At 40.6% G+C, this 24,576-nt stretch overlaps 3 protein-coding genes across 7 annotated transcripts in view; 1 reads left to right on the top strand and 2 right to left on the bottom strand.

Moving 5' to 3' along the window:
- The window catches only part of LOC111949070 (NACHT, LRR and PYD domains-containing protein 12-like), a 350,272-nt gene that overhangs the window by 76,306 nt on the left and 249,390 nt on the right, over window positions 1-24,576 (top strand). The gene's annotated exons all lie outside the window — the stretch shown is intronic.
- Window positions 1-24,576, bottom strand: part of LOC144987763 (uncharacterized) — a 296,127-nt gene that overhangs the window by 100,093 nt on the left and 171,458 nt on the right. The window lies entirely within an intron of this gene.
- Window positions 168-23,140, bottom strand: LOC144987060 (uncharacterized). Of its 3 annotated transcripts, none has more exons than XM_078935986.1 (3): window positions 22,766-23,140; window positions 20,731-22,345; window positions 168-3,588 (listed from the first exon to the last, which is right to left on the bottom strand). In XM_078935986.1, the coding sequence occupies exons 2-3, from the start codon at window positions 20,873-20,875 to the stop codon at window positions 1,595-1,597; spliced, it is 2,139 nt and encodes a 712-aa protein (XP_078792112.1). In that variant the 5' UTR covers window positions 20,876-22,345; window positions 22,766-23,140; the 3' UTR covers window positions 168-1,594. The 3 variants fall into 3 exon arrangements, with proteins under 3 accessions (XP_078792112.1, XP_078792118.1, XP_078792113.1); XM_078935992.1 differs by having other exon boundaries at window positions 20,731-22,342; XM_078935987.1 differs by having other exon boundaries at window positions 20,731-23,140.

The following is a 24,576-nucleotide window of genomic DNA, read 5'->3' as shown; positions in this document are numbered from 1 at the left end:
AATTTACTAGCTGCATGGACAGATAATTTGACTTATTTCTAGTCAATTTCTACTAAAAACAAGTACTTTTTTCTTGAATTAAGATGGTGTTTTTTTGCAGTGTTGCTTTTGATAATTGTGGCTTAGAGAAGATGAAAAGCTAAAAAAGCTGTCCAAGAAAGTCAGGATAAGACAAGACAAGACTTTATTGATCCCCAGAGGGAAATTCAGTTATTACAGCAGCAAAACAAGAAATATGGCAGTTAGAAAGACAAATAGTCAGTAAAAAATAAAATTGTAATAAAAGTGGAAGTAAAAGTACACGTCATAACTAAAGCAAACACCGCAGCAGTTTCAGCAGTCCTGTGTCATTCTATAGTCTAACAGCTGTTGGGATAAAGGACCTCCTGTAGCAAATCATACATTAAAACAACCAAAGTTTTTTTTTCTTTTTAGAAAAATTCCTTTGTACACATTCAATACTCACTTTTGCCTTCCTCTGATGAAATTACTTCATCAATATGGCATGGAGGCCATCAGCCTGTGGCTCTATGTACATGAAATGAAAGCTCAGGTTGCTATGGAGTTCATTAGAACATTGGGGTTTTACCCCAGGAGTTTTAAGCATTAAAAACTCACTTTAAAATATTTAATTTTCTAAGATACAGAACTTTTTCTAAAGTCTTCTGCTGTGGTACAGAGGTTGACCTCTTATCAGAAAATTTTTGAATTTAGAGTTTACACTAAATCCTTACATTTATTCATTCATTTTTTCCCTTTCGGGGTCACAGGGCTGCCGGAGCATATCCCGGACGTAGGCAGGGGACAACCTGGACAGGTCACCAGTCTGTTGCAGGGTAGAACATCCACAGTCACACACCCATTCACTCTCCCACTCACACCTATGGACAATTTAAAATTGCCAAATAACCTATGAAGCATGTTTTTGGATGGTGGGACGAAGCCTGAGATCCCGGAGAGAACCCACGCATGCACGGGTAGAACATGCAAACTCCACACAGAAAGGTCCCCCATTGATGTTGTGTTTTTCATGTTGGTGTCCTAAATCCTTACAATGTCAAAAAGTCTTACAAGTTCTAATGTGTCGTTTGAGATGAGATACATCACAAAAACTTTTTTTACATTCTTTACAAGAAAGAAAGCCCTAGTGGTCAAGGCAGAAGAGCACTATTTACTGGCGTACAGAAGAGAAGCGCCATCTTTTGAATTTATCCGGACATCCCCTTACACTCACAATCAGCAGAGAAGCAGTTGCCAGAGGTGTGAAGCTGTAAGGATTCACTGTGTGTTTCCCCTTCTCTTTGTGTGCATTCTTGAGGAAATGTAAGTCGTTCCTGCTTCTCATTTATCAATAATTTTGTGATTTATTTTATATTATAAGATATTTATTTCATATTATAACATGTTGTGGAAGTTTGAGTTATTTGAATATCTGTCTTTAGTTCTACTTCTACATCATCCTACACACATGGATGAAGGCAACAGCTGCTGTAGTTCATCATCTTCCAACGTTGTTCAATAAAAGAAGAAACTTCAGTCTCTTCTCCAAGTGCCATGATTCTCTGACAGGAATCTTGTTCCATGATCTGCCTCCTCAACCACAAATCTTTAAGCGAGGCTCGACCCCCCTCGCACATCCTGTATGAGTTCTCATGTGTTTTTTGAGATGAGATATTTGACTAAAACTTTTATCACATTCTTGACAAGAAAAAGGCTTTTCTCCTGTGTGAATTCTCATGTGTGTTTTGAGATGAGATATTTGACTAAAACTTTTATCACATTCTTTACAAGGAAAAGGCTTTTCTCCTGTGTGAGTTCTCATGTGTGTTTTGAGACTAGATATTCTACTAAAACCTTTATCACATTCTTTACAAGAAAAAGGCTTTTCTCCTGTGTGAGTTTTCATGTGTGTTTTGAGATGAGATATTTGACTAAAACTTTTATCACATTCTTGACAAGAAAAAGGCTTTTCTCCTGTGTGAATTCTCATGTGTGTTTTGAGATGAGATATTTGACTAAAACTTTTATCACATTCTTTACAAGAAAAACGCTTTTCTCCTGTGTGAGTTCTCATGTGTGTTTTGAGATTAGATTTTTGACTAAAACTTGTATCACATTCTTTACAAGAAAAAGGCTTTTCTCCTGTGTGAGTTCTCATGTGTTTTTTGAGATGAGATCCATCACTAAAACTTCTATCACATTCTTGACAAGAAAAAGGCTTTTCTCCTGTGTGATTTCTCATGTGTATTTTGAGACTAGATGTATGACTAAAACTTTTATCACATTCTTTACAAGGAAAAGGCTTTTCTCCTGTGTGAGTTCTCATGTGTGTTTTGAGACCAGATATTTGACTAAAACGTTTTTTACATTTTTTACAAGGAAAAGGCTTTTCTCCTGTGTGAGTTCTCATGTGTCTTTTGAAACAAGATCCATCACTAAAACTTCTATCACATTCTTTACAAGAAAAAGGTTTTTCTCCTGTGTGAGTTCTCTTGTGTGTTTTGAGACTAGATGTATGACTAAAACTTTTATCACATTCTTTACAAGAAAAAGGCTTTTCTCCTGTGTGAGTTCTCATGTGTCTATTGAGATGAGATCTGTCACTAAATCTTTTATTACAGTCTTTACACGGAAAAGGCTTTTCTCCTGTGTGAGTTGTCATGTGTCCTTTGAGACTAAATCCGTTACTAAACCTTTTCTCACATTCTTTATAAGAAAATCTTTTATCTTTTGCATGGATTCTTGTGTGAATTCTGAACTGAGCTTTGTTGCAAAAGCTTTCACCACATTCTCTACAGATATAACATCTTTCATCAGACCCAGTTTCCATGTAGTTAGTAATTATTCTTGAGTTTTTACCAGACGTGATAGAGAAAAGTCTCTCTTCTTTTGGAGATTGGTTGTATTTCTTACCCAGATTTGTTTTCTTTGGATTTTTTCTTACATCAGTGTTGCACAGACTTTCTGACATGTGAGAGCTGTCCACACTTTGGACATGACTTCTGTCTCTTTTCTTCCTCTGATCTCTGTTCTGTGGGTCTGTCTCTTCATCTGTAGTTGATGTTGATGCTGTCTCTTCATCTGTAGTTGATGTTGATTCTTCATGTTGGTTTCCTTCTTCATCCTGACTATCAGTTACATTAAAGCTCTGCTGATTATTTGGATCTGCTTCACTGTTCTCATCTACTTCATAAGTAGGAATCTCCATCAAAGCATCAGTCTCCTGCACAAGCTCAAGATGCTTTTCATCCTGATTGATGCAGAGTTCCCTTGGTTCCTCTTTAATCTGTGGTGGTTCTGGTTCCTCCTGTTCCTCTTTAATCTGTGGAGGTTCTGGTTCCTCATGTTCTTCTTTAATCTGTGGAGGTTCTGTTTCCTTCTGCTCTTCTTTAATCTGTGGAGGTTCTGGTTTGTCCTGATTTTCTTTAATCTGTGGATGTTCTAGTTCCTGCAGTTCCTCTTTCATCTGTGGTGGTTCTGGTTCCTGCTGTTCCTCTTTAATCTGTGGTGGTTCTGGTTTCTCCTGTTGCACTCTGACATTTCTCTGCCGGTTGCAGAAATCTTCAGTATCATAGTGCTGGGGGAAAACTTCAGGGACACAAACACAGAAGGAGCCTTATTCTTTAAAAGGACTTTACATCTTGTCAAAAAGCAATAAATATCAAAAACTTCGCAGTAAAAAAAATGCATGAAAAGGTTTTGTTTTTAAATGTATCTACTCAGATGTCATTCAAAGTTAAGAAATTAAGAAGTGATTTTGGTCTTGAATTTATTTATTTAAAACACCCATGTTTTTGCAAAGAAGAAGAAACTAAATTAGATTGAGATCCGTAATTTGACTATAGCATATAAACAGACATGTATTTAAGTTTTAATAAATTATTACATTTGCTACAGGGATCTATGGGGGAAAAATCCTGTTAACAATACCAGTATGAACTAAAACCAAAACTTTATCGATTTGTATAACATCTTTCATTCCCGTTACGCACACAAATTGCTTATCATAAAATAAAATAGCAATAAAAAAATAATTAAAGAAGAAAACACAGGATAATAGTAATTATGTCAAGTCTTAACATTGTTACCTGGAATGTGCGTGGACTTGGCTTTGGGTCAAAGCGACTGAAAGTGTTAAACAACCTGACTGATCTTAAAGCAAATCTAGCTTTACTGCAGGAGAACCACTTATCTAAATCAGCTGATCATCTCTTGTGCTGCTAACAATTTCCATTCATGTATTCTGCTGGTTACAACTCCAAACAAAGATGAGTTTCTATTTTTAATTAATAAAAACATTTATTTTACTCATAAAGATACAGTTACTGACCAAAACATTTTGGTACGGCACTTTCGGTTCGGTTCACTCTTGTACTGTTTCGGTAGCCCCCCCCAATGTGTTAACTGTGCAGAGGAGGTGGAACTAATGTTACTCGCTGTATTCCGTTGAGACTCTCAATGGTTTCTGCTCTCGCATGCCTATAGAAGGGGTCAGAGCATGGCCACGCACATCAAGCAAGCAGCAACAAGAGTGTTCTGTTTATGTAGCTCAGTTATGGAGGGTCTGAATGGTGCAATGAACCCCGAAGGAAGAGCCGTCTTCCACGGTCAGAAATGTCATTGCAGTTCAGGTTCAACAGCCACAGTGTTGGACAAAATTGTTGGTACCCCTCAGTTAAATAATAAATTCCACAATGCTTACTTGAAAGGTTCAAAAGTAACAATAAATTACAATGTATTGAAAATTAAATAATCAAAATCAGCCATTACGTTTGAGTTGTTGATTAACAGAATTATAAAAAATGTAAAAAACTAATGAAATGGGCTGGACAAAAATAATGGTACCTCTATAAAAGACTGAGAACTAATTGCCCAGGGGGGTCATGATAAACTTAGGTATGTCCTTTAATTGACAACACAGCTGTTTTCAAACCCATAATCAGTCAGTCTGCCTATTTAAAGAGAGACAAATAGTCAAGTTGCTGTTTGGTGAAAAGGTATGAACCAAAGTGAACATGGACAACAGAAAGCCAAGGAGAGAATTGTCCCAGGACATTAGAAACAAAATTATAGACAAACTATAGCCGCGTTTACATGGGCAAAAGTAATCGGAAAGAACGCCTGATCGGAAGAAAAATGTTTTGTTGTTTTGCTATGTGTGAGAATTTCGGACTGTGAGCCGACCCGCCGCTCTGCGTTAGCGACTGCCGGACTCACGAGAACCAAGCAGAGCTCGAGCCACCAGCTCACACAGCGGCTTTATGGCGGTGTGTGAGCTTTTCAAAGCAGAAATGCCTCTCAGTCCTTAGAAATTGTTCAAACAATCACATGGATTTGTGTTTCCAGTCTCGTCCCGACAAAATAAAGGCTGATGTTATTCCCACACATTTACGTGCAGCCAAGATGCAGATTGCAGCATTTTTGTCCATCAAAAGGCTAAATGTTGTGAGGTCTTGTTAGCCTCTCCTAACAGTGGCTTCTTCCAGTTCCGTTCTTCGGTAACGTTTTATAATTAGAGTCCTTAATAGACTATTTATAGGACATTACCAAGTCCTTAATAAACTATTTACAAAACATTAACAAGCACTAGAAATATCTTAGTAAGCTTCTTATAAGTACATTTATTAGCATGAATAAGTCCTTAATAAACTATTTATAAGACATTAACAAACACTAGTAAGGTTTTAGTAAGTTGCTTATAAGTACATTAATTAGCATTTGTTAATGTGTTACAACTGACTTACAAGTTGAATTAATCTGCTTATAAATATATTGACATGTCCCTTAATAAACAACTTATAAGACATTAACAAGGATGAGTAATGTTGTATTAAGATGCTTATAAAGACATTTATTAGTATTTGTTAATCCTGTTCACAAGCTATTTACAAATTGCTTGTATGTGATTAATAAACATATTAACAGTGTTCTTATTAACAGTTTATTGAGTGTTTTGCAGCCCCACAATCTAAAGCGTGACAAACCATTTATAAATTGCTTGTATGTGATTAATAAACATATTAACAATTCCCATGTCAAGCTGGACTCAAATTTTTTTAAGTCTGGCTGATGTGACTCAACCTCAATACTACACCACCTGGATGAACGAGAACCTTCATTGACAGTTTGAGTTTTTTGCTGCCTCCTAAGTGTGGGCTATGTTCTGCCACAAAGAACCACAAAGTACAGAATATGGAGAGGGTGGAGAGGGTGAGCAGCTTCAAGTGCCTTGGTGTAAACATCTCGGAGGACCTGACTTGGACTACTCACATTCAAACACAGGTTAATAAAGCAAGGCAAAGACTGTACCATCTGTGACAGCTGAGGAATTTCAGGGTCTCACCAGCAATCCTGAAAACCTTCTATTCCGGTGCCATAGAAAGTGTATTGACTCAGTGTATCTCAGTGTGGTATGGGAACAGCTCTAGTCAAGACTGCAAAGCCCTGCAGAGAGTTGTGCGCTTAGCTGAGCGCATTTCAGGGTCTACTCTCCCCTCCCTGCAGGACACCTACCTCAAACGCTAGAGAAGTAGAGCTGCAAAGATCATCAAAGACTCCACCCACCCCAGTAATCATATTTTCACTCTGCTGCCATCTGGTAAGCGCTACCGTAGCCTGATGGCAAAGACAGAGAGACTCAGGAGGAGTTTCTACCCCCAGGCCATCAGGCTCTTAAACTCCAAACGGGTATCTTAATTATCTAAGTCTACAGTTTACATTCATGCACATTATTTTTGCGTTCCCCTGGAAACCAGGCAAACACAAACCCTCAATACTTGCACAGATCTTATGGAGCCCCTCCTCCATAAGAGGAGGGGCTCCAGGGAGAGAGTGTAGAGCATGCCAGACAGAGCACAGCCCTGCCGTATGCCCAGAACCACTCTAAAAGTAGCACAAAGACTGCCGTTCACCTTCAGTACACTCTCAGCCTCGGCGTAAAATACTCTGATTTTAGCAATGAAACCAGCGCAGAACCCAAACTTCTCCATAACTTTCTAAAGGAAGCTGTGTTCAACGCGGTCAAAGCCTTTTCCTGGTCAAGAGAAATCAGACCTGTTCGTATGCCCAAAAGCTCAGAGACCTCCAAAACATCTCGAATTAAAAAGACATTATCGACCATGAGTCAACCTTGGACACAGTAGGTCTGGTCCCGGTGGATGATCTGCTCCATAGCATCCCTCAGCCTATTGGAGAGAGCGGTGTGACGGCTGAGAGAGTGGCGTGACGGTTTCAAACACGCCATTGATGGAGATGCCCTTCTCAACCAGCGTGTTCACCTGCTCCACCCTCTCCACAAACAAAACAATGGCTCCATTCATGCGAGCAGCAGATTTAATTGAAGCATGCAGGGGTTGACATAGCCCAGAAATTTGCACTGGCCCACAGGGCCAGTAGTTTTTGAAACTTACTGGCCCTGCCTGAAAGTTACTGGCCCGACACCGCGCATAGCGGGACCCGCCGCTCCGCAGGTGCTTGCAACTTTAGGGGGGTCCGGGGGCATGCCCCCCCGGAAACTTTTAATATGGTGCAATTTGGTGCATTCTGGTGACATCACTTATTTCTACACTTTTCAATGACTGAAAATAGACCATATCAAATTTAAATCTGCTCTAGTCTGTTTCAGATGTTTTGAAGAGAGCACTGCAGTGTAGTAGGTAACACTAGTTCAGAAGTTTTCATGGTGCTTCTAACGGCAAATATCGCAATAAATCATAAACCTTAAATGTGTTAAAACAATCTAATGGCAGCTTGAACCATTTAACGAATCAAATAAATCCCTTAATGCATTTGACCAATCGGATGGACGCCTTCGCATTGTTGACCAATCAGATGGAGCCCTGTTATGTTAGATGTTTGTAACCTATGTCAACGTGGGTCATTTGGAGTATAATTTTTAAACTGGGAATGGTTATTTGGTTATTTTGCTGTTTGTTTATATACCGCAAATTATATCGTTATCGCAATTTTAATCTCTGATATCGCATATCGCGAGTTTTCCTCATATTGTGCAGGTCTAACTGAGATCATTCAGCTAACTATACATACTTACTGCTTACAGTGTTGTAAAGAAAAACAAAATTAAGTAGTTTAACATTCTACTGCATTTGAGTCTGAGATTCAGGTATTTGGAGTTGCCTTTGATTCTTTGACATTCAGCTTAAAGCTTAGTGGATACAGTTTCATCTTCAATGCATTCATTAAATATCTTGCTGTCCATACTACTAATTATACCCACTACTCCATCCAACATATTCCTTTCTATTCCTGCCATGTCTTCCACATCTCTGACAAGCTTCAGTCTCTCTTCAGTGACGGTGTCGGATTTATAATCAAATGTAATAATAACCCACTGGCTTGTGCCTTCGTTGTTGCTGTTTAACATTGTTTTGTATTGAATTGTTACATTCAATAAAGTTTGAAAAAAAAAAGTATTGAGCGCGTGCCGCGTGTTGCTCGGCAGTGAAAGCCGAGCGCGCGCAGGCGGGAGAGAAGGAGAAGTGATCAAAGGTTTCCCATAGAAACCCTTGAAGTCTGAACACAGGACTAGCAGAAAAAGTGAATTATGAAGACGAGGTAAATCTACACGTTTTCGCAAAATTTACTTTATTGAAAAAGGTGAAGAATATATAAACCGTTAGATATTTTAGTGGCCCGAGCGGACAAGTGAAAAGTAAAGTCTTGTGGTCCGCACTGCTCGAAAAACAGGACCGGGCCAGCGGACAAATGGTTATGTCGAGCCCTGGCATGCCCGATAACTTCCCCCACGGCCAGAACCACATCCTCCACGCTGTGCAGGGAGCCGGCACCTGTTTTTTTTTTAAAAATTTATTTTATTTTTTTACTTGTCCTGTCCAACAGCTAGGCAGGCAGATGAGAGCTGCCTCTTGTGTTGGACATATTTTACTTTAACAAGAGGGGTTATTAATCTTCAGACAAACCAAAGGTATGACTGAATAAAAAGACATTATTTGCATTATTTTTCTCATGATGGGCACGTTTAAAAGAACACGTTTAAAACTGCACATCTGAGTATTCACTCAAATTGGGATGAATCGGGAACAGACAAAATAAATGCAGTTTGAGGAAGGTCTCTATTGTGACGCACCACATGCTCTGCTCTATTCTGATGCGTCCACTTGCAGACAAACAGATCCATTAACATCTTCATCATACTTGTCTGAGCTTGATCTAAACTATGGCCAGAAAGCTTCAATATTGCTCACCATTTTGGTTTCACCACTAATGTTAGTTTTAGGTTGGAAGGACTGTAAGCTAGAGGGAGAGGGTGTAAACAAAGGGATGATCGGACATCAGCAGAGTGTAACTACTGTGTCAATAGCCCCGCCTACAACTCAGAAGTTAATTTCTGATCAACTCCAAACCACTCTGCACAAACTGTCTTTAAACATCATCTCAAAGTGCTTTAACCCCAGTAATCAGTGCTTGCAGTTGTATTTTTTATTATTAATATGGACTTTTAAATTTGATCCAATAGGTGGTTGCTGTCATTGGTGAGGATGCATCATTCGTTGAAGTTCATGTGAATGTCCTGCATATCCAGTACAGCAAGGTGCAAGAGGATATATTAAAGAAGTACCCTTTCTTGAAGACAACCTCAGGGGTCAGTCACATTTTAAATCAGTTCTCAGCTTAAAATACATTTTGAATGTCAATATGAGCTGAGACATCTGCTAAAATGACCAATAACAGCTTTAACTCTATTGTAAAAACATTGTAATTTTCTAAACCCATATATAAATATATAGTCATTCAAGCCAAGTAATATTTATACAATGAGATCACTAAAGGGAAATGGCAATGAAAGAGGCAACAAAGAATATTAGAATGTTTTATGTCTTTTGTTTGTTTTAGATAAAGTGAATGATTAGTTTTCTATTTTTTTTCCAATTTTCAGTTGTTTGATGATGTTGACCGAATGCATCCATCACCTGTCAGGTTAAGCCAGCGCTTCAAGGACGGCGTTTACCAGTATTGTGCCAAAGGTGCTTGAGCTTGTTCAAAGAAAAGCTCCATTAGCCAAAGTCTCCAAAGAAGCAAGAGAAGAGATGCTTGCAGAGGATCTACTAGGTATTGACATAAACGTAATCCTTGGTAATCTTTTGTGTTTATAGTTCTTCTTTTTAGAATTCGTATCAATATTATCTTATCACATTTATGCATTTTATTATTTAAATTATGCATTTAAACTTGGTTATAAGTTTACTTTTTTATTATCTATTTTTAGAAAATGTAGAATGCAGTTGAAAGATTTACTTAAAATGAGGTCTAGTGCTTCTTTTGTTAATGTCACAAGTTTTATTTCATGGTTTAAAAATGGTAACTGAAGTGCTATATGCTGTTTACAATTGATCAAATGTCAAGGTTATAGTTACAATGAATGCAATGTGAACTGAAGGAAAAATATAGATTTTTCATTATTGTAAAATTGCTAATAATTGTAAATATATGCATCCTGTTGTGACATTGTGGAGCTTAAAACATTCATACTGTGAAATGTCAGAATTGTAATTGTTTTGAATGTTTAATAAATGTGATAAACAGTATACTGGTCTTTTAATGTGCTGTATCTGGTACAAATTTGCCATCAAAGGGTACAAAAGGCTTGTCACTGGGGCAGTACCCTTAAAAGAACAAATTTTTTTACCTTTTTTAAAGGTACATTATGGTACCATAGCACTATAAGGTACAATTTAGTCCACAGAGGTACATATTTGCCTTTGAAAGGTACATAATGAAAGGGTACAGATGCGCACCTATATGAAAGGGTACAACATTTGTACCCTTGAGGGTACTGCCCCAGTGACAAGCCATTGTACCTCTAAAGGTACAAATTTTGCACATTTTTTCTGACAGTGTATGTTTGTGGCTGTGATTCATGTTATAAAGGTCATTTTTCATATTCTGTACTTTGTGGTTCTTTATGGCAGAACATAGCCCACACTTAGGAGGCAGCAAAACACTCAAACTGTCAATGAAGGTTCTCGTTCATCCAGGTGGTGTAGTATTGAGGTTGAGTCACATCAGCGAACTTAAAAAAATGTAAATCCAGCTTGACATGGGAACTGTTAATATATTTATTAAACACATACAAGCAATTTATAAATGGTTTGTAAAGATCAACCGCTATTTGGTCACCCTTTAGATTGGGGGGCTGCAAAACACTCAATAAACTGTTAATAATAACACTGTTAATATGTTTATTAATCACATACAAGCAATTTGTAAATAGCTTGTGAACAGGATTAACAAATGCTAATAAATATCTTTATAAGCATCTTAATACAACATTACTTATGCTTGTTAATGTCTTATAAGTAGTTTATTAAGGGACATGTAAATATATTTATAAGCAGATTAATTCAACTTGTAAGTCAGTTGTAACACATTAACAAATGCTAATTAATGTACTTATAAGCAACTTACCAAAACCTTACTAGTGCTTGTTAATGTCTTATAAATAGTTTATTAAGGACTTATTAATGCTAATAAATGTACTTATAACAAGCTTACTAAGACATTTCTAGTGCTTGTTAATCTTTTTTAAATAGTTTATTAAGGACTTGGTTATGTCTTATAAATAGTCTATTAAGGACTATAAAGCGTTACCCGTTCTTCCACAAAAAAAGCACTGTCCACACGGATTAAATATGAAACGATGAGCGAACAGGCGCTTCATAATAGTCATAACACTAATAAAAAGCACATTTGGGAGATCGCCTCATATATTACCGAGCTGCTGAATAAATGTATGTGGCAGCAAAGGTTTGTTTACAACGGGACCCATTTCCCTTCCGGTATTTTTAACACTACTGCACATGCCCAAATGATTTATCCTGACCGAAAGTGTGACCCATGTGAACGTTTGTTCTAATCAGAAAAAGGTTTTCTGTGCCCATGTGCACGGTTGAATTTTAACCCGACCATTGATCAGATCAACATATTTTGCCCATGTAACCGCGGCTATTGTAAAGGTAAAGGCTATAAAACCATCTCTAAGCAGTATGAAGTTCCTGTGACGACAGTGGCACATATTTTCAGAAGTTTAAGACCCACGGGACAGTAGCCAACCTCCCTGGACGTGGCCGGAAGAGGAACCTTGATGACAAATTGAGGAGACGGATACTTGGAACTGGATCCAAAGAGCCCAGAACAACCTCCAAAGACATTAAAGGTGAACTGCTAGATCAAGGTACATCAGTGTCAGATTGCACCATTCATCATTGTTTGAGCCAGAGTGGACTTCATGGGAGACGACCAAGGAGGACACCACTGTTGAAAGGAAATCATAAAAAAGCCAGACTGGAATTTGCAAAAATGCATGTTGACAAGCCACAAAGCCTCTGGGAAAATGTCCTTTGGACAGATGAGACCAAACTGGAGCTTTTTGGTAAGGCACATCAGCTCTATGTTGGTAGACTCAAAAATGAAGCATCCAACCAAAAGAACACTGTCCTTACTGTGAAACATGGAGGAGGCTCAGTTATGCTTTGGGGCTGCTTTGCGGCATCTGGCACAGGGTGTCTTGAAGTTGTGCAAGCTCAAATGAAATCTCCAGATCATCAAGGCATTCTGGATAGAAATTTGCTGCCTGATGTCAGAAAGCTTGGTCTCAGTCGCAGGTCATGGGTCTTCCAACACGACAACCATCCCAAAAAAAACAGCCAAAAGAACCCCAAGAATGGCTAAGAGAAAAGCGTTGGACTATTCTGAAGTGGCCTTCTATGAGCCCAGATCTGAATCCCATTGAACGTATGTGGAAGGAGCTGAAACATGCCATTTGGAGAAGACACCCGCCAAACCTGAGACAACTGGGGGGTATTCCAGAAAGCATGTTTAAACTACCCTGACTTTAATCCTGAACTCTGGCTGAAATCCGCCTGAACTTGCTTACTCTGGGTGTGTCGTTTCCAAAAGACCGGATATGAGTTAGCGTAATTACGATCGACTTGGTAACCCTGGGTAAATGCACGTGCACCGCAAGTACATAAAGACATTCTCAATGGATCGCCAATTTCCGGAGTCACCATGAAAACGCATGGTGAAAAAAAGAGAGTGCTATACTTCAGTAAGATGGATGCGGAGATTTTAATGACAGCGTACAAAGATTATACACCCATCAAAAAAGTAATACTGCCGTATCATCAGCAAAAGAAGGACTTTCCGCTTGGAGAAAAAGAACGGACAAAGTAAACGCACGAGTTTCGATAGACCAGACAGGGAATGTCACTCACGACCCGGTCAAAATTAATATCGCATTTAAAGACTTTTATAAAAACTTATACATATCACAGATCAATCCATCAGAGTCTCAATAATCTAAACCTACCCAGGTTAAACGAGGACCAAATCACAAATTTAGACTCCCCGCTCTCGTTGTCTCAACTTCATGAAGCTCTGTCACTTATGTCTAATGGTAAAGCCCCAGGGCCTCACGGCTTTCCCACTGAGTTTTACAAAGAATTCTGGTAACAACTGGCACCAACGTTTTATAAAACGGTCACATTTATCAAGGAAAGCCAGTCACTACAGCCTAATATCCCCAGCCCCATTTCTTTAATCAATGCTGATGTAAAAATTATCTGCAAAGCAGTAGCACAGAGAATAGGAAAAAATCACTCCTCACATAATCTAACCCGATCAATCTGGATTCATCAGAGGCAGTCAATCGGATGACAATGTTCGCAGACTCGTTAATATAATTGACTTTGCTACCATTAAAAACCAGGAAATGAAAATAGTATCACTGGATCCTGAAAAAGCTTTTGGCAGAGTAATTTGGAAGTTCATTATTGCTGCTCTCCATAAATTTGGATTTGGAGAATCATTCATCAATTGGATTAAAATATTATATCACAACCCCAATGCATCAGTCAGAACTAATAGACAGACAGACCAGAACTCTCCAAGGGGCGGCGCCTGGGGGTCTGGAGCCTGGGCTTGCTCCGGGTGGGGGGATTTCTGGCTTCTCTCCCTCTGTGTGGGGCGGTGTGAGGCCTTGGGGATTGGTGCTTCGGGGGATGGGACCCCTGGACTGAGGGGACCTGGGGCCTATGCTTGGGGACGGCTGTTTGACCACCCAGAGACAGTCTACCAGCTGTCCCCGACTTATCCTCTTCCTCATGTAATCTCTTATTAATGTAATGGGGCAGGGGGGTTCAGCCTGCGATGCACTTTGGAGGGAGGAGTTACTTGGCAGTGGTCCCCCTCCCATGGTTGCCGTATGGAATACCCCCCCTCTCGGTTTTATTTGCACTTTAATTTATTTGCACTCCTTCCCTCTCTTTTTACTATATTTATTGAGCCCCTAGCTGGGCAGTGGCCAGATCTAGCTTGTAGCTGTACTAGAATGAAGTAGTGAAGCGTCTCCTTCCCTCCACTAGCCTGGGTGTGCACCTCGGGCAAGTGCTAGTACACCCTTAGCCTCCGTAATCAGGGTAACGATAAATCTTTCAAACCCGTAAATGTCTGCATGGGTTCCATCGATTTCTGGTCAGCATCATGTTTCGGTGACATGTGCCACTGGGCGTATGAACCTCATCCTGAGGTCACCGGCCAACATATTTCTCGTGCCTCCGAGGAAGGTTTTGAGCCAGAGGCTAGGACAAGGACAGTCTGATATAAAACCTACGACCCGTGGACCTCGCTGTCACCATCCCAGCTTGCTAGGCCATGACAGATGAACCACGGGTGTAAAGGGTGGGGCCAGGACTGCGCACACTGCACTTAACCTTAAAATCCCACTGCACGGGCTCGAAGGACAAGTCCACGTCCATTTGCCACTTACTCCTCAAGTCCTGTAGCGATGGGAAATTGGCAAAAACGGCAGGTGGAAAATGCCACTGGCAGCCGCAGCTCCAATCCTGCATGCAGAGGGTTTAGGATATTGGTCGCCTGTTGCTGAAGCAAGGAGATGACAGCAACACCCTGAACGACCAAGCAGTCTTTTTTAGGGACGCACTGCTTGCTCCATATGGAGAGGGGCCTAGAAAAGGTGGCCTAAACAATGCTCATCTCCTCCCATACCCTGTTGGCTGGCCACGGTCAACGGGCCTCTTTGACACAGTCAAACATCAATGAAAAAAAGGTTCCCACCTACCTCAAAATGTGTAAAAGGATTAAAAGTAGCATGTTGGAACGTCAGAACCATGCTGGATGCAGGCAGTCGTCCTGAACGTCGTTCTGCTCTCATTGCGCATGAGCTATCAAGGCTCTCCATTGATATTGAAGCCCTTAGTGAAGTCTGATTCCCAGGGGAAGGCAGTCTTAGAGAGAATAGCGCAGGTTACACCCTCTTTTGGTCTGGCAAACCGGTAACAGAGAGACGCCTTTCTGGAGTAGGTTTCTTTGTTAGAAACTCCATTGCCTCAAAACTGTAAAACCTTCCAACTGGCCACTCTGACCGCATCATCTCCATGCGCCTACCACTAAGAAACAAATATCATGCAGTTGCCAAGTATCATGTTGGCAACTGCAACAACAACGGGCGCCTGCTGCTGGAGCTTTGCACCGAGCACCAACTTACCATCTCAAACACCTTGTTTCAGCAAAAGGCCAGTCTGAAAACTACCTGGATGCATCCTCGGTCAAAACATTGGCACCTCATTGATTACATCATAGTGCGTCAGCGAGATACTAAAGATGTCTTGCACACCAGAGTGATGCCCAGCGCAGAGTGCCACACAGACCACCGCTTTGTGCGCTGCAAACTCAAACTCCACTTCAAGCCGAAACCCAAGTAAGGTTCCGGTTCCGGGTTACGGCAGGACGCGTGCGTGGCTCTCTGCGGATACAACTATCTTCAAATGACTTAAAAGTTGATTTTCTCCAAAAAAGAGAGCTGACCATGGCCCCCAAGAAAAGCCAGGAATACGAAGACCTTAAAAAGTGTATTGATGATCTCCAAGCTGCGTTGTATCCATTTATGGAACAAGTGACCGCTAAGCTAACTCCACTGATTGAGCTGATTGAAGAGTCCGAAGATGTCGGGCTCAAAACGAGCAACGAGAAAACCGGGTCGACATTCTGGAGAAAAGACTGGACCATATAGAACAGCAAGTAAGGATGAATAATGTCATTCTCACTGGAGTACTAATCAAACCTCAAGCAAAACTGAATGCAGTTGGAGCTAGCACTGCTAATGCTAATAGCGCTAGCGTAGCTCGCAGTGCTGAAACTGAGAGCGATGGAGAGTCTCTGATACACCAAATGGAGTAATTTCTCACGTCCAAACGGATTTCCCTGGATTTCAACATCATCGAGACCTGCCACCCGCTCCCCAGGAGAAAGGAGACGGATAAACCAGCAATCCTCATCAGGTTTGTGAATCAAAAACACAAGCTAGCTCTGATGAATCAACGTAAAAATCTCAGAGGTTCCGCTGCTTATCTGAACGACCATCTGACCAGAAGGAATGCTGAAATCGCCAAACATGCCAGGCCACACAGAAAGCAGAAGCAGATTGAAAACACTTGGGTTAAAGGCTGCAGGATTTACGTCAAACCACCGAGTCCAAGGTTCTGGTTGTGAACACCATGAAGGACTTTGAGAAGTGTCTGATCACGGTCGTCTGAAACATGGAGTAATAAATCAAAGAGCCAAACCATTTCAAGAAATATGACACCTGGATTCCTCACTTTCTCCATAAGTCTGATGTAACCTGATTAACAGCAGAGTTCTGACCTGCAGACAACTTGACCTCAACTTTCACTTTCGCTGATATCAGCTGAAGAAGGATATGGACCTGAATCTAATGTCTGCAGACATAACATCTAAGAGAACTAAAAACTGTTGAACCCAGAAGAACGGCTGTTAATCAGCAGAAGAAGAAATGCCAACCTTGGACAATCGACAGACTATGGACCCTTTTTATTTTTCCCTTACAGCATTACTTTATAATAAAAAACAAATCAAAAAATCAAAAAATATAAATAAAACAAATGATTAATCAATTATTGAAAATGGTTAAATTGATCGACGTTTAATGATATTACTTCACTTGCTCCAAAAATTGATAAATTGATTCAAAAATCTTTCCTAATGTAGCATAATTTTGCACATGTTTTTAACTTTTGATACTTGATGAAATTTTGCAATGAAAATTCCTGAAACAGTGTTGTGTATTTTACTGATATAGTATTATGTTTTAAGCATATGAATGACTTTTATAAGTAACATAATCTGCATATATTTTAGATAACTGATCTACATTTGCCATGTTGATTTCTAAAATAGTTCTTTTTTTACATAATAATTAAGTAATTCATCTTTGTCATGTGTTTTATTGATACTTTATGATTCTTAATTCTTTCTGATAAAAGCTAGGAACCGTATATTGATAAATCATGTGATAAAATGGTTATAGTATAATGGGGTGGGATTATATAAATTGGCTTCCTTCCACTCCCTTTCAAGTAATATTAATTAATATGTCTAACTATCCAAAGTTTGATTAGTTACTGTATGAATGTATAACTGATGTTTGTATTGCTTTTGTGTATTATTTCTAGTTAATTGCTTGAAATAAACCATTTCAAATCAAAAATCAAAAATCAAGGTGGAGCGCCAAAGAAGAAATTGAACATCAGCGGCTTACAGTCAGCTGAAACCAAAGCAAAATTCCAAGCAAGTCTACAGTCTAGGCTTGAAGACACCAGTTGCCCGAGTGATCCTTACCGTGAACCACTCTGGGAGCAACTCAATCTTGTCATTCTGCAATCCTCTGATAAAGTACTTGGATTCTCCAGAATAAAGAACAAAGACTGGTTTGATGAAAATGATCCTGTAATCCAGGAATTGCTTGCAAACAAGAGCGCAGCTCATCGGGCTCATCTAGCCCAGCCGTCTTGTACTGTGAAGAAGGCTGCCTTTCGTCATGCGTGCAGCAACACCCAACGCAAACTCAGAGAAATCAAGAACGAGTGGTGGACCATCCTTGCAGACAGAACTCAGCACTGTGCAGACACTGGTGACTTCAAAAGCCCTTAAGGCAGTGTACGGGCCCATGCACCAAATCCTGAGTCCCTTGCGCAGCCCAGACGAACGGAAGCTTCTAGCAGACAAGACTTCCATCTTGGATCGCTGGACTGAACACTTTTGAGCTCTCTACGGCGCTGATCGCGTGGTCGGCGTGACAGCAATTCTCCGTATTCCCCAGTAACCATTTAAGAAAGAACTGGATGAGGCGCCTTCTATGGAAGAGATCTTAAAAGCCATTAAGCAACTGAAAAATGGCAAGGCAGCAGGAGTTGACGGCATCCCACCAGAGTTATGGAAGCAGGGTGGCCCAGTGCTACACTCCAAACTCCATGAACCGTTTATCTGCTGTTGGGAGCAGGGAAAATTACCGCAAGATCTCCGTGATGCAGTCATCATCACCCCCTACAATAACAAGGGAGTAAAGTCTGATTGCTCAAACTACAGAGGGATTACCCTACTCTCCATTGCAGGAAAAAATCCTTCCAAGAATCCTGCTCAACAGACTTGTGCCCACTATCGCCAAAGATCATTTTCCAGAATCCCAATGTGGCTTCAGAAGCAACAGGAGCACAACTGACATGGTGTTTGTCCTCTGACAGCTTCAAGAAAAGTGTCGTGAGCAGAACAAGGCAGTCTATGTAACCTTTGTCGACCTGACCAAGGCGTTTGACACTGTGAGCCGAAAGGGCCTGTGGCAGATCATGAACGATCAGATCAGGCTCAAAAGTGACCTTTCAGTAACTTTCCCCATCATCAACGGCGTAAAACAGGGCTGTGTCTTGGCACCCACTCTTTTCACGATCTTCTTCAGCACGATGCTGAAGCAAGCCACTGATGGCCCTGATGACGAGGATGCCGTGTACAATCGCTACCGCCTCGATGGCAGCTTGTTCAACCTGAGACGACTGAAGGCTCACACATAGACCAGATGCAGATGATCAGTGACCTCCTCTTTGCAGATGACGCAGCACTCCTAGCTCACTCTCAGAGGGGACTTCAGCGATTAACTTCCTGCTTTGCAGATGCTGCCAAGCTCTTTGGACTTGAAGTTAGTCTAAAGAAGACAGAGGTCCTCCACCAGCCAGCACCTCGGGAAGTGTACCAGCCTCCCCATGTCTATATCGGAGAGACAGAACTGAAAGCTGTCCAGCAGTTTACCTACTTGGGGTGCACAATTACCTCAGATGCCACAATCGACAAAAAGTTAGACAACAGGCTCGCCAAGGCGAATAGTGCCTTTGGCAGACTCCACAGTCGGGTTTGGAACAACAATCACCTAAAGAGACCCACCAAGATCAGTGGCCTGTTTCTGAATAGAGGTGTGCCGTGGAGCAGCGTGGTAGAGATACACAGAACGGGGCAGGAAAAGTTGGCTTTTATTGTTGTGCGAGTTACGCCACTGTTTGTGAATGGGCTGTTGAAGCTTGGGCTCACGTGTCTGCTTGGAGCAGCAGAGCAACTAGACAGACTCTGACAATGACAAAAGGGAACCTGACGTGTTAAAAATTGAGTGCGACGGTTGTTTCCAGATACAGAAGAAGAGGACTTTGATGAATTTTTGGGTGCTGTTTCATAACTCAAAAATGAAAAAATAAATCACAACCAACTTAGATTTGCTCCAAAAGCCTTTCTAAACACACAGTGTGTGTTTGCTCAAGCCGGTGTGTGCATCTGCAGGAAGGAGGGAGGGAGACACTAAGCGCAAGTGAGTTTGTGAGCATTCAGTTTGTGTTACTCAATTATGGAGAACAGTATTAATAAGGGTTTCCTCTAAAAGATCAGAGTCTGGTTCTTTTATTAACCAACTCTGGAGGCTCTGAGGGTCAGAAAAGGGCGTTAACGTACCCGCGCCTTAACACTCAGTGCGCCTTTTGCATGTGTCAAAGACTGAAAAATCCCCCATAACTGAGACCGTTTTCTATAACCCAGTGTGTCCTGTGGTCAAGAAAATACGGTACTCAGGTTGAAACCTCCTAAACCTTTTTTGATAAGCACAGAGATGATTATGCTGATGACGTTTTTTTTCCCGCAGCACACCTGACCATCTCTCACACTCTCATAGTGTGCTGAGGAACACTGGTTGACAGTAGTGGTTTCATTTTTGGAGTAATCCCAGTGATGACCAATATATAGTTTTAAATGTTTTATAAGACATAAACATGATATTCACAAGAACAGTTTTTTTTTTTAATCTAATTCCTCTAATGATCCGTTTCACAAAGACACACACAGGACATCACACAGCAAGCAGAAATAAACGTATTGTTAAAAATGATGTCAGGAGTCCAGCTTTTTTTAAAATGACAAAAGAGCAAAGAAAACCGAGAGATTGATTTGTTATTTCTAACTACAGTATTAATATGTCCAGGCTTTGTCTGTTTCATTCTACAGCATGTTCATATTTGTTTAATTTTGACATAATTTATTTATTAGAGAGCAAAATGTTATACATTATTTAAGGTTTAAAATGATTTATTCAGGATTAATATCTCTGTTTATTTTTATTCATTATAATATCGAAAATACAAGGTAAATGTGTAAAAGTTTAGCTTTAGTGTGTTCAGTAAATGTTTATCTTGTTGTTCGGCCCGAAACCTAAAGAGTGTTTTTTATTTAGGCCACTTGATGTGCGACTGAGTTCAGATAATAATCCAGATAGCAGCTCAGACGACAATAAAAAAGACGTTCATGGATCTATGTGTCTGCAGGTGATGGATGCAGCAGTGAACGTACCAACTATGTTGAGCTGCAGCTGCGGGTTCCAGCTGCTATCTATCAGTCTGCGCTGACGACAGAGCTCCTCCTCGTTCTGGACGATGGTTCCTTCAGCAGCAGAAAGTTGTTCTCTGACAGAACCTTCCTGAGGTTCTGAAGACATGGTTCCTGCTCCGATCTTCAGCTCCAACTCCCACAAACACCGCCGTCCTCTTCACTGCAGCTCCGATCGATCATCTGCTAGTCTCACAATCCCAGAAAAAAGGTCCAAACAGAAACTTTTTTCCTGTCTGTAGATTTTCCTGAAAGTTCCTGTGATCCTGCAGGAGTCAGTTCTGCTCAGCCTGCAGACCAAACAGAAAAGACTCTGGAAGCTTCCACATGTGAAACTTCAAGACAAAGAATCCAAACAACAACATCTGATTGGTTGACTTTTGGAGGGAAAGCTGCAACAGTCTTCTGTGATTGGTTCAGCCGTCCCTGCCCCCACTAGTCCACGGCACAGGGGGCAACATTCCAGGGGGGGTTGGTAATCTCCTCCTTCTATTGTTTCTGCCCCACTGGCTCTTTCAAAATAAAGGCTTGTTGTAGCAGAAACCTGAATGGAACATCAGAATGGACTCAAACTGCTGCTGGTTTCAAAGCCTCGTTCTCAAATTCCAGCTGAACTCTTCATGAGTTTGAGCGTCTGTGACAAACTCTACAGTTGAACAACAGCAGTGAAAATCTCCATGGATGTCAACTGGGAGAGAATCAACATGAGATTTCCAAGAATTTCTGCAGGAACTCATCACAAAGTCAGGAGCTGCAAGGCCTGATGGGAGATCTGGGATCCTATTGTGACATGAAGGAAACTCCTTCAAACAGGAAAGATTTCATCTGACACGATCACTTTGATGATAACATGAAGATGGATCCCAGTGATTCAGCTGAGAAACATCCCATAATACTCTTCTAGATGGTTCCAGAGTGGTGTGGAGATTTCCTGTTTCTTTTTCCTGTTTCTCCAGAAACTAGAAGTCAAACCTGAAAGCAGAAGCTGCAAACTGAGTCTGTGAGGCAGATTTTCCAGCAGCACATCCTCCTCATCTGCTGCTGAGATGGAATGATGAAGCTCAGCTGAGGAACAGCAGGTTTCCTCTCACATGTTCCTGCTGCAGAAAACACTGTTTCATATCAACTCATCCACATCATGAAGGATCAACATGTTTGACTGAATTTACATGAAAAGAAAAGACGTCAAAGAAATCTGTCCATATGGGAAAGACTGAATGAATCCAAGTTTTTACCAGATAGATGGAACTTTGTTTGATTTTCTAGCTCTGCTTTTCTCCAAAGATGAAGAAGATCAAGAAATAACCAATAAATGCTGATCTGGAACATTCTGTCTGGGAGTCTGACTGACACTTTGACCCTTTCTACATTCTGCTTTGATCCGGGTCTGAACCTGCTTTACTGCCACCACAACACATCCAATCCCAGCCCAGAACCTGAAGCTGGTTCTGAACATGAAGCCGGTCTTCAGGGACAGCAGGACTGATGAGTTAGTGATCTTCTCAGATGGACTTCAGACCCCTTAGAGCTGAAACTCTCACTTTTCTCTAGGAATCAGCTTCTTGTTGACGACACACTGCTGCAGTCAGGGGAACACACAAGAAACACACACAAAGACACACAAAGGGGGAGGAGCTTAGCTCAGGCATTGAAGTCATGGTTGAACTCTTCTGGGACTGATTTTAGACACAGAAAGCGCTCGTGTTGTAATCAATAACATGATTGGTCAGCTTTAGCATCAATGGAAACATCACATGGTCTTTCATTAAAGTCCATTTAGATCATAGTTACAGAAAGAAGAACTGATCAGAAGTCATGAATCAATGGATATTCAGAAACATTCAGAATATTTCACTAGTCTGATTGGAATCACTCTATTCCAGAAGAAACCAGCAAGAAAATAGAAATTTTCTCTCATGACCTCATTATTCATGTGAATTTATCAGCTGTAACCCATAATTCAGACAAATGGAGCCAGTAATTCCAGAATAATCCTCACATAGATGTTGTGTGTGGAGCCCGTTTTCCTTTAGATGATCCAGCTCTTGGTCCACTGAACCTCCAACCTTCTTCCATTTGTTCAGCTGCTGGACAGAACAAAGAAAAACAAACAGATGTTTTTGCTGAGTCAGGAAAATGCCTGTTGGAGCTCCAACATGATTGTTGACGGTGTTCCTCCTCTTTCTGCTCCGCTGACGTCCTCATTTTCAGTTTCCTGATCAGACAAACTAAACTCTTTACAGGTTTGAATCATCAGAAGAAGAAACTTCCACCTTTGTGCCACATGCTCAGAGAATCCTGTTGCAGTTCTTCAAATGACCACAGGGGGGACCACAGGGGAAATCCCACCATGATGATCATCCTTGAGGAATTTCAAAATAAAAGACTTACAAACACCACAATCACTGCTGGATGATAAATACATTTACTCTTTATTTTCTGTCAATAAATAATATTCAATGAATCCTTGATTGTAAATGATGGATCTAAAGTTGAAATGAAGTCAAAGTGCTGACTCAGCACAGATCAACGGAGACACAGATGATTTCCTGGAATGAAGAAAACATCAAACATCATGATGTGATCTGGAACTGAGCTGTTCTTCAGAAGATCCTCCCAAACATGGAAACTGTTGCTGCAACACGTGAAGGTTTGGTTCTGTTGCTAGTGAGATCTGATGGATCAGAACCAGACTTCTGTCAGCTGGAACTGGGGCTTCTTCCAGACCATGACATGTTGTTCAATAAAGTTCATTCCAAAGCGTGACTGATTCATGAAGTGGTTCCTTGAGCCGTGAGTTTTGCCAGCAGCAGGAATCCCTGAGAGTTAGGAGACAGTTTGTGGAGAGAGTTTGTAGATTTAGGAGAAACCAACGTTTGAAATGAAACCAAAGTGTCCTAAACCAAAATCACTGAGCACATCTCAATGTTCCACAAACAGTCATTTTCCACAGTGGACCGTCACCACACACTTTACAAGACAGTTTTTCACTGGAAAAGCCTTTTGTTTTGATTTCTTCAGGATTTTGGCTCAAAAAGACCAATGACAAATGAAACTCCAATAAAGTTGCTTTATAATGAGGAAATGAAATGTTATTTTTATTGAATTATCAAATGGAGACTCAGCTTCAGGTGATAAAAAAGGTTGGTGCTATTTCCAGTTTTAGAAAGAACATGCCTTCTGCACAGTTTGCAGTGAGCGTTACTCATTTATGTCAGTTTTTAATGAACTGAAATACCTCCACACAGGAGATGACATTTAATTTTTGACAACATATCTTTTACCGGCCACAGAAATATTTAGAGGTTTTACTTTTTGAACTTTTTCTGATTTATTTATTGAAAATAACATCAAAGTAATTTCTTGGTGTGAACACGTCTTTATTGTCGTCTAACTGTAAACTCCAATTCAAACATGCTGACAAAACAAGGACAGATTTCCTAGAGATTTCCTAATTCTGCTTCCATGTGATCACATGAAAACAGTCCAATGTTTTGGATTCTTCTTCTTCTATATCATTGACATTAAAGCTGCAGCTCTGTCACGAGGAAACAACATGTGACAGGTCCCAGTTTTTGGTGGAACACCGTCTCTGTGATGCTACAGACGCTGCTAAAACACAGTGGATTTCATTCTGTTCTATGTAGAAAAGACTGTTTGATTCATGTCTGATGAATTCATCTTGGAGTATTTATCCTCCACGTCTAGAAGTCCGCTCCGTGAAAATCCTGTCCGACTTTCAAGCGGTCCGTGTTTCCATGGTGACAGAGGGAACAGCTGGTTAGCATCTTTCTAACTTGACTGAACTGA

This window comes from Oryzias latipes, chromosome 2 (assembly GCF_053564925.1).
Source record: "Oryzias latipes strain Hd-rR chromosome 2, Olatipes_Hd-rR_3.1".
Classification (NCBI taxonomy): Eukaryota; Metazoa; Chordata; class Actinopteri; order Beloniformes; family Adrianichthyidae; genus Oryzias; species Oryzias latipes.
This window is presented reverse-complemented; position numbering and strand designations above follow the sequence as displayed.

What these genes read in the sequence shown, in the direction of transcription:
- LOC144987060 (XM_078935987.1), bottom strand. Translation starts at nt 20,875, where the DNA reads ATGTCTTCAGAACCTCAGGAAGGTTCTGTCAGAGAACAACTTTCTGCT. An exon ending in GCTGCAGCTCAACATAGTTG is followed by an intron (nt 3,589 to 20,730) that starts GTACGTTCACTG and finishes GTGTCCCTGAAG; the next exon opens with TTTTCCCCCAGCACTATGAT.